This window comes from Portunus trituberculatus, chromosome 42, assembly GCF_017591435.1.
Source record: "Portunus trituberculatus isolate SZX2019 chromosome 42, ASM1759143v1, whole genome shotgun sequence".
Classification (NCBI taxonomy): Eukaryota; Metazoa; Arthropoda; class Malacostraca; order Decapoda; family Portunidae; genus Portunus; species Portunus trituberculatus.
The window spans coordinates 485,001-495,000 of NC_059296.1; the positions used below are offsets into that span (position 1 = coordinate 485,001).

Genomic DNA, 10,000 nt, shown 5'->3' on the forward strand with positions numbered 1-10,000 from the left:
TAATCCATCATTTAAACATGGCTTTCAGTATCTCCACTGTGCATAGTTTCACTACATAAAGGAGAGGGATGTTTGAGTGAGTGCCGTAGTTATATTGAAAAAAAAAATAAATAAATAAAATAAATAAATAAAAAATAAATAAATAAAAATAAATAAATGATAATAAAAAAATAAATAAAAAAAATAAAAAATAATGTTGTGCAAAGCTGGCAAAGTGTACAATATGGCCCTGTTCATACTAGGTGGTTTTACATGTGCAATTTAACTGCAGTGGTAAATTTTCAATGTAAGTCATTGGAGATGATCACACACAACAGCACACTTTTTACTCCACATGCATTTCCTATGCAGTTCAAGATTTATCTTACAATCACACATAAAATCTTATTTCAATGGAAACATACACATTTGATGGCCATGTTGCTCTTCCATTTGATGGTGAGTTGAATATGTTCCATCACCCCTCTGAATGATTTCATTGACATCCTAACGTACACTTGAAGAATTTGTCTTCATGGTCACTCAACTTGGGGTACAATGTTATGAATATTCCATGGGTTAATCAGTCGTGTAGAAAGGGATAAATCTAAGGTTCCCTTTGTCTTTTTCTTTGCTCTGCCCAATGCTGATGAAGGGATCAAAGATATGCTGTCTCTTTTGTGTATGTAAGTATATCCTGACACTACAGTGACATGATTCATGGTTCTAGCCAGGGTTAGTGGCACAGCTCCCAGTGAAACCATCCTTGCATCTACTGTCTGAACAGTGCCTAAGACCACAAGGGAGGATACACAAGAATGAAGATAATTATTAGGAAAACATTAGCAATTAAGATGACTAAAGATCAATATGCTGCAGTGGTACATAAATGAAGTAGATGGTGGTGATGGCACTAGCAATGGAGGTTGGGTATTACAAGTACTGTAAGGATTTGATTTTATTTATGCTCACCTGAAATTTTCCTAGCATAATGGAAGCTTAAGTTCAGTATTACATACATTGCCAATCAGTATTAATAGGATTTACACATTGTTTGTAAATGACTACAAAAAGATAGGCTTTAATTAAGTTCTGTTATTAATGTTTATGAAAAGAAGAATTTCTCTCAACCAGATCCCAAGTGAAGTTTTAAATGTCAAAATACTTACTGATATTTTGAAGAGGCAATCCTTACAAACTGATGTGATCACAATTGCTTTGTGAGAAATATGATCAACAGGATAATTAAAGGAAATGTAAATATGTGAAATTATATTATTATTATTATTTGAATATAATTGTACAATATAGAAGAATATAATTTAGGTGCCTGTCACTGGCATACCTAAAAATATGAATGTAGAGGTGCAGTGTTATCTGCATCCATTTGAAAGAATAATATGTACAAAATATAATACAGGATATGTATAGTGATCTATGTTTAATTCCTGGCATGGTTACTCCAAGAGAGAATCTGCAATAATACTGCGTTTACTTTCTCCAGCAACATTTGATTCAAAATGGACATGAGGAGTAGTGATGAGAGGAGGCACTTCATCAACACCAAAGGTCTCTGCATCACTATTTTGAACACAAATGTTATGAAGAATACAACAAGCTTTGATAGCAATACTACACTGAGCAAGATGCTGCATCTGAAGTAATTTTAAGCGATTGTACCTTGCCTTCAATACACCCACCGCTTTAGAAACTGTCAACAAGGCAGATGAGTGATGCCTATTGTACTCAATCTCTTTGTGCTTCAAATGACCATCATCTACATATGGGGTCATCACATACTCAGACAGAGGGAACCCAGCATCAGCTATGATATGGAAAGGATACACCTTGCCTCCTATGTGGAAGTCATAAGGTAGTAGAGAATCAGGATCCTCTTGAAATGCTTTGTGCAGCTCACACCTCTTGAACACGTCAGAGTCGTCAAAGGCTCCAGGGTGTCCAACATTGACATATGTAAATTTGTACTTATTGTCACAAACTGCTAACAGTGTAGTGCAATACATGGTATTTTCCTTCATGTATTCATCTGGTTCCTGAACATCTTTAGGCTTGTTAATTGGAATGTGAAAGGCATCCATAGCACCAAGTGTCCCTGGAAAACCAACGTCTTCAAACCCTTGCATGGTTCCTCTTATGGCATTGCCAATGGGCCATCTGATATGGTTTTCAAGATTACCAGAGACAAGACTGCAAAATGTATGCAGTGAAGTGCAAATAACAGACTTGCTGGTCTGAAATCTCTCGGCAATCATTCCATAAGATTCCTGACTGGATAACACTCGTAAACTAGCTAACACAACATTTTCTAGAGGCAGCTTGGACCCTCTTTCATATGGGTAATGAGGCTGAAGTTCATTGAGCAGTCCCTGAAAGAGCACAGCATGTATTATTATTATTATTATTTTCATTTTTTAAATTAATTAATTAATTATTATTTTTTTATGCAAGATGGAATGCTGCCATGGGCAGCAAAATGTTAGGAAGAAGAAGAAGAAAAAAAGGCCCACTAGAACTGCAGGTTCCCCAAAAGGTCAAAAGAGTCATCCAAAAGTGAGGGACAAATGTCTCGACACCTCTCTCTTAAAAAAAGTTAAGTCATAGAAAGATGGAAATACAGCAGCAGGGAGGGAGTTCCAGAGTTTACCAGTGAAAGGTATAAATGAATGAGGGTACTGGTTAACTCTTGTATTAGAGGACTGGACAGAATAAGGATGAGAGGAAGAAGAAAGCCTTGTGCAATGATGCTGCAGGATGAGGGGAGGCATGCAGTTAGAAAGATCAATAGAGAAGTTAGCATGAAAATAGCGATAAAAGATAGAAAGAGATGCAACATTTTGGCGATGAGAAAGAGACAGAAGACAGTCCAGTCAGAGGAGGGGGAGTTGATGAGACGAAAAGCTTTTGATTCCACCCTATCTAATAAAGCAGTAAGAGTGGAACTTCCCCAAACATGCAAAGAGTACTCCATACAAGGACAGATAAGGCCCTTTTACAGAGTTAGAAATTGGAGGGGTGAGAAAAACTGGTGGAGACACCGCAGAATGCCTAACTTCATAGAAGCTGTTTTAGCAAGAGATGAGATTTGAAGTTTCCAGTTGAGATTATGAGTAAAGGACAGACTGAGGATATTCAGTGTGGGAGGGGGAGACAGTTGAGTGTTATTGAAGAAGAGGGGATAGTTGTCTGGAATGTTGTGTTGAGTTGATGGATGGAGAAATTGAGTTTTTGAGGCATTGAAAACTACTAAGTTTTCTCTGCCCCAATCAGAAATCTTAGAGAGATCAGGAGTCAGGCGTTCTGTGGTGTCCCTGTGTGACCTGTTGACTTCCTGAAGGGTTGGACGTCTCTGAAAGGACGTGGAAAGATGTGGGGTGGTATCATCAGCGTAGGAGTGGTATGATTATATGTGCTATGTGCTTGAGAATAGTACACATTTATGAGGTTATACTTTTGTTGCTTTACTACAGTGATGCTCCTTCTGTAAATGCAAATGTTATCAGTGACTTTTGTTTTTGTTTTTTGTATGGATCTAAATTATGCATAAATAATGATGGGAAACATACAAACCTCTACCTGGGTGCGAGTCATGCCAAAATGAGTGTTAAAGTCACTGAGATTGTAGAATGCCATCATCCCACCTTTCTGAAGGTAGTCCTCAGCACACCTTCCACCTCTTGAAAGGAAAAATAATCATCACTTTAATGTTAACAAGAAAATGTTATACTGTATATTACTATACAGATACTGAAAGCATCAGACATCAGTCTTGTAAGACACTATCTTTACTTAATTTCACTGATTTGGATTTTAAGATGAATGGCAAGTTGTATGATTAGAAAGGTGTACACAAAATAGGTTTCTACTGCACTGTGTGGGTTATGATACACTTACTTTCTGCGTCTTTTTGCTGCTGTTGGCTCCCTCTTGACAACTGCTTTGTGTTCATACTTATGAGCAGTAGTATCTACCTGTTGTGGTCTGGATGTTTTCAGAAACCTGTAAATATGATTGGTTGTAGTAAGTTAACAAAATATGATGGAATCCAGCAATGGTAATTCATTTCACACTGATAGAGGAGCCAAATTTGTGCACGTGATGATGAATGCTCTCTAAATAACATGTCTGTGGTGGTTCTGTTTTGGGTAAGTAGAACAAAGCTTTCCAGGTCATGTTAGTGTTCTTAACCGTGGAGGAGTTAGGTTAGGTTAATTTCAAGTTTTCAAAATTGTCTCAACCTTACCTAGGTGTCTTCACGAGTGTCCAAATGTATCCGCTGCAAAATGCACGATCTTACTATTAGTTGGTTGATATCTTAATAATCTTTCACAAGTTTTTCTTTATATCTGTACCACTGGAATCATGGATCTGAGAATGCAGGGAGTGTAACGCGAGGCTCCATCAGGCTGCTCCTCATTCCTGTAAGGGCAGGCCAAGATTTCGTCACAACGCTTATCATTTTACATACCTTACGTTGTCCTCGAACTGTCTGAGGTGATGCAATGTTGCCTGAGCTCTGTTATTGGCAGCTTCTTCTTCGGACAGGAGAAATGCAAAGAAAACATTCTCCACTGCTCGCGATGCCATGACAACCACGTGGATTGTTTGTTTACATCAATCAAGGTGTCTCTCTGCCAGCTGTTCAGAGCAAGGCGGGGTTTTGTCTTTCCAACGATCCGCATTTTTTGGGTGCTGCTATTTCTCTGTGCACACGGTATGTGAATATTTACGTTTGCTAAGTATAATATTTCTATCTAGTATTTTCTTTGTATAATTGCTGTATCAATAATATTTTTCGGATGTCAATGTTGGTTGGACGGAATGGTTGTATTTTTTTTCCTGAATTCCTAATGTTGATCTCATTATGATCACTTTGTTGCCAATTTTCGGTGTCTTTTCCTCCAGTGCGGAGCCAGAAAGTCTGTACGTGGCTTGCCATTAACATAATTATGTAGGTAGATGGGTCTTACCATGCCATAGTGTTTCTCACCTTTTCTTCTTCAGTTTTATGAGATGTGTGGTGCATTTCTTTTTTCTGCATTTTTCTCCTTGCATATACATTATTTGTTTTGTTTTTAATTGATGATCTACCTAAGTAAGTAAAATTTAACGAGCACATCGAAGGGAGAGGCTTTGTATGATAGCTTTGACTGTGAGTTTCAATACTCCTCTTTTTATTACTTATTCATTCTATTCTATCTTATTTTATTTATTTATTCATTTGTTTATTTATGTTTTATTTGTTAAATAGCATATATTGTATCTGACAGTTACTACCTTTCCTCAATGTATTCCTAGTAATTGTTGTGTACCTAGATCATCTGTTCATATATATATATATATATATATATATATATATATATATATATATATATATATATATATATATATATATATATATATATATATATACATATATATGTTTTTTTATTTTTTATTTTTTTGGGGAGGGCTTCATTCTATTTAGGTAACTGTGCATTTCAGTTCCACTTCCTCACATCCCATTCTGTTCCCACTCTGCCTCCTCTTGTCACGACCCATTCCAGCTCATTCTGATTCACCCCAGCGATTCTCACTGCCCACCCAACCTGTAGACCATTCCTCTGTCATTCTCATACACCTTTTCCTCCATTTGCTTCCACTTTCACTCCACAGATACACCTTCCTTGCTATTCTTGCATCATCCATTCTCTCAAGCCTAATGTCCTTATGATGGATATCTTTTTGTTAACATGGGGTCGACTGTACTTGCCCACATAATAAGTGGTATGGAAATTTAACAAAGCAGAGTTAGTTGTAGTTTATGGGACTGAGGAATAGGCCTACCTGGTTAAGTTCAATAAAAATAATCGTAAGTATATGTGCATCAAAATTTTGTACTGCAAATAATAAGTTACTTATTATCACTGATAGACACAATCATGTTGAAAGGGACGAACGTTTTTGTACTGAATATATTAATGGATTAACAAGGGATGAATCAATACCATGTTTTGTTGCAATACCAAAATCAAGATATTGTTCAGTTGAGGAATAGATATTTACTGAAGAATCGTAAATAGCAGCCAAGTCACTTCAAATTTATGATGCTGATGCAGTGTAGAAATGTCGGACTATTAACAAACTTAACGCAATTTATTAATGTGGTATTAAAAATGTTTAAGTAATATATAGCTTTATATCAAACAGGACATGTGTTCCATACTTTATAAAAAATTTGAGCATTAAATAAATTTTCTTTCTTTTCTTTCTTTCACTCAGAATGAACATTCAAGTCGTTGGATGAGAAGACTCCAGTGTGTCCTCTGTCCCGAACCAAGCACCGTAAGTACATGAGCTACTCTGAAGGTCCATCAGCGGTTCAGAATAGAAAATATATCCAAACTGCCACGTGTTACTTATGTTCCTCCCGATGTGGTGGTGTAGCCTGTACAGCTTCAAACGGACCTCTGTTCCATCCACTTGCGCTGTTTCTCGTCATTCCCTTCAATGTTGTTGTTTGTTTATTTTATCCACTGTTCATTCACTCATGTTTCTACTACCTTTCGAAATCTGACCTTTGAAAAACGAGAACTACTGATATCTTTTTTTCATAATACCTATTGGTTGACTATATGTGTGTGGGCAATGTGCATATGTGTAGCTTGTGGAGAACATGGGTGTTCTGCATGGCTCATAGGGAGTTGGAGCCCCGAGCAAGCTGGATGGGGGAATTAGGGTCTCTAAATATAGCAAGTTCGGTTTAGAATTGGTATCCTGGACAAGAAGGACCCTGGCTCGTGCAGTATTAGGGTCACCAGTATCTTTTAAATTACAAAGACTCATTAAAACCTGTTAAAACTAATCGAGCTATGACGTCAAAACACCGTATCCCGCTGGAAACTACGTCATAAGGACGTGTACAGCCTGTGAGAAGGGCGAGATTTTCATGGTAGGAAGCACTGCACGTTGAGCATGCATATTAGGAAGTGGTTACCTTTCTTCTTGCTCGTTGAATAATTCATGGGCCCTCGCATATATTGAAGCCAGAGGGGCGTTTCCTTACAATGATGTGACCGCTGGCAACCGGTGACAACTGGTGGCATTGTGTTCAGTGGTCAATTTATGCCACTTTAGACTGGTAGCAACCGGTCAGAAGTCTATAGAGGCTATAGAGGACATGCGGCCTCGAAGTGCTAAGCCACTAGTAAAAATTAATAAGAAAAATACATTAATAGAAAATGCATTAATAAGTAAATAAATCACAACAATAGAAGAATAAGAGCACATAGAACGAACAAAATTAATTAATAAGATGAAATGAGTGAATAAGTGAATAAATAACTAAAATAGATAACTAGCTAAATAAATGAATAAGTAGAAAATAAATAAATAGATAGATAACATTGTAAAATATAACAGAAATGATTAAATCGAAAATAATTTCAGTAAATAAATAAAGGAAAAAAATTAAGGGAAAATAAATAAGTGAAAATAAAGTAAATCAAGTGTAGCGGTAGTCTGCTTCCCGTAGTGCTGCTGCTGGGCTCCAACAGGCCGACTCCTTACTGATCCTTCGACACGGGCTAACTGTAGCGAACTTTCCTTTCTTTCTTTTTTTTTCTTTCTTTCTTTCTTTCTTTTTTGCTTCCTTCCTTCCTTTCTTCCTTCATCATCATCATCATCATCATCATCATTATCATCACCATTATCATCATCATCATCATCATCATCATCATCATCATCATCATCATCATCATCATCATCATTGTTATTTATGTTTTTCATTTATAAATTTATTTTTTTCTCCGAGAGCTTTTCTGTCCGCCTTTCCTGTGCGTGCTTCGTATAGTGTACGTACATATATCGAGGTGGCATCATCATTATCATCATCATCATCATCATCATCATCATCATCATCATCATCATCATCATTGTTATTTATGTTTTTCATTTATAAATTTATTTTTTTCTCCGAGAGCTTTTCTGTCCGCCTTTCCTGTGCGTGCTTCGTATAGTGTACGTACATATATCGAGGTGGCGGGTGGCGGGTGGCGAGGAAGAGCCTTGAAAATGCTGTGCTTGCTGCGGTCACTCGGGCATATAATGTGGAGTGAGAGGCGAGCAGCCCGTGCAGAGCATTATTGTGCCGACACTGATTGATTGCTAAGGTGTTTTTTGCTTGTTAATGGAGCACACCACCCAGTGTATGAAAACAGAATCATATGATCTGATATAGATACCAATTCAGAAAGTAGAAAAAGAAAGAAAAAAAGAGAATGAAAAAAAAAAATCAGCTCAAGAAACTGTCTTTTCCATACACGCATATCAACCAAGGGCAACCATGTTTAACAGAACATCTCTCCATACAAGCTGTGCTTCACACCAGCTGCCATATTCGGGTGTTTCTCCGCCTTGTTACTCTTGATGCTTCACCCTTGCTGTACTTCTTTTTTGCACAGACAGTGCTTCACACTAGCGGCAATTCACATTCCTTCTGCCTCACACTTACTGCGCTTCACAATAAGTAATTGTCATATTAGTTATGTTTGACTAAGTGGGCTTTAGAATGCTCGTGCTTCACACAGGCTTTGCTTCACACTAGTTGTGTTGTACACTTGTTTTAGTTAGCACTACCTTTGTTTCACATTACCTGCATGTTGCAATAGGGATCAGTATGTTCTCCATAAATAACTCACATGGTACTCGCAATAAAATCTGAACATCTTTTCTATAAGATAGCTCTCTGGTTGAATTTCATAAGTTAACTCTCTACATTAATAGGCATTTGCTGGTGTTTTTACTAATGTTGTTTATTCAGTAAGGTCATTCTTTGCATTACAAAATCTTTCTTCCCATCGAATGAAGATTTTCTCTCCCAAAATATACATGTGAAGCTAAAAGGATATTGCTGTGTAGACTGTAGAGTCGTACTGTCAGCATGAGTGCGTGCGTACCTTTGACAGTGTGTATGTTTACTTTCTCTGTGTCAGCATATGTGTGACAGACTAATGGGGTCCAGGAAGCGCGAGTAGCCCTCATTATGAAATCCAACGGTCGCTGATCCACTTCTATCACAAAAACAGCAAAGGAAAGAAAAAAAAAAAAAACATGATTCTTCTTAGAAACCAGTCGTGGAGTGACCTCGTTGTTGTGCAATATGCCAAAGGGATCCTGCAGCGTCTTCCTGTAAAACGTTTTTGTTTGTCGCGGTATAAACACTCGCGTTGAGGAAGGGTTGTCTGTAGAGCAAAGCAGTGTTTTCACAATGTCCAAGTCTTTACATATTTGTGTTCTAATGATAACACGCGAGAGAGAGAGAGAGAGAGAGAGAGAGAGAGAGAGAGAGAGAGAGAGAGAGAGAGAGAGAGCTCTTCATAGTTTTAGAGATTTGTCATTAGAAAGTTTTAAGGACTGCACGTGTCTTGCTTGAATCTCGTTGTTAAATAATGCATATAATGGCCTTGCTGTCTTGGCAATGTCGTTGAGTGTGTTGCCCCCGCTGAAGCGGAGCCATCAAGGACATGCAGAGTGAGGCGAACCAGAAAGCTCACTGACTCACCGGTTTCATTCAGATAGAACAGGTGTTACGAATTCAGGGGAAACTCAACACACAAAATAATGCCCGTAATAGTTTATGCAATACAAAAAGTTTGAGTGAATAGTAGATTATCACAAAGCTTTCCTTAATGACCCAAAAATGGTAACAATAAAGAGCTAAAGTGTTTTATAAAGGTCATCAAAATTAGTGTTCCTATCACATCAAATACGCGTTAACTTAAAGTTCTAGAAAAATCACATCGAATGAAACATTAAGCACTTCACATGTGTATCTGTGTACAATAAGATTTCCCTGTCACTGTAAAAACAACACTTACGCAAGATATCTTTTCATGAAGGCAATCAGCATACTCCCGCACGTCGCAACATGTGGGGAGGAAACGAACGTACAGGCAAAAATTTGAGTAGCGAAACGAAGGCAACAAGTGACGTAGTACAATATTGGCAAACTCACTTGTCAGGT

The 10,000-nt window shown here is 37.6% G+C and overlaps 2 protein-coding genes and 1 long non-coding RNA gene across 11 annotated transcripts in view; 1 reads left to right on the forward strand and 2 right to left on the reverse strand.

Annotated features, from left to right (window-relative positions):
* The window catches only part of LOC123517323, a 5,914-nt gene extending 5,898 nt beyond the window's left edge, over positions 1-16 (forward strand). For all 8 annotated transcript variants that reach the window (XM_045277302.1, XM_045277303.1, XM_045277308.1 and 5 more), the window contains one exon: positions 1-16. This exon is cut by the window's left edge and continues 953 nt beyond it. The gene's annotated coding sequence lies outside the window, so the exon portion shown is untranslated.
* Positions 17-1,236: 1,220 nt separating this feature from the next.
* Positions 1,237-4,649, reverse strand: LOC123517322 (protein ALP1-like). Of its 2 annotated transcripts, none has more exons than XM_045277300.1 (4): positions 4,466-4,649; positions 3,892-3,996; positions 3,574-3,673; positions 1,237-2,366 (listed from the first exon to the last, which is right to left on the reverse strand). In XM_045277300.1, exons 1-4 carry the CDS (start codon positions 4,582-4,584, stop codon positions 1,437-1,439), a joined length of 1,254 nt encoding a protein of 417 aa, XP_045133235.1. In that variant the 5' UTR covers positions 4,585-4,649; the 3' UTR covers positions 1,237-1,436. The 2 variants fall into 2 exon arrangements, with proteins under 2 accessions (XP_045133235.1, XP_045133234.1); XM_045277299.1 differs by having other exon boundaries at positions 3,568-3,673; positions 4,466-4,647.
* A 4,119-nt stretch (positions 4,650-8,768) lies between these two features.
* Positions 8,769-10,000, reverse strand: part of LOC123517329 — a 22,297-nt gene continuing 21,065 nt past the window's right edge. The window contains exon 2 of the long non-coding RNA XR_006678442.1: positions 8,769-9,347. This is a non-coding gene — a long non-coding RNA (uncharacterized LOC123517329). The remainder of the gene's footprint in view (positions 9,348-10,000) is intronic.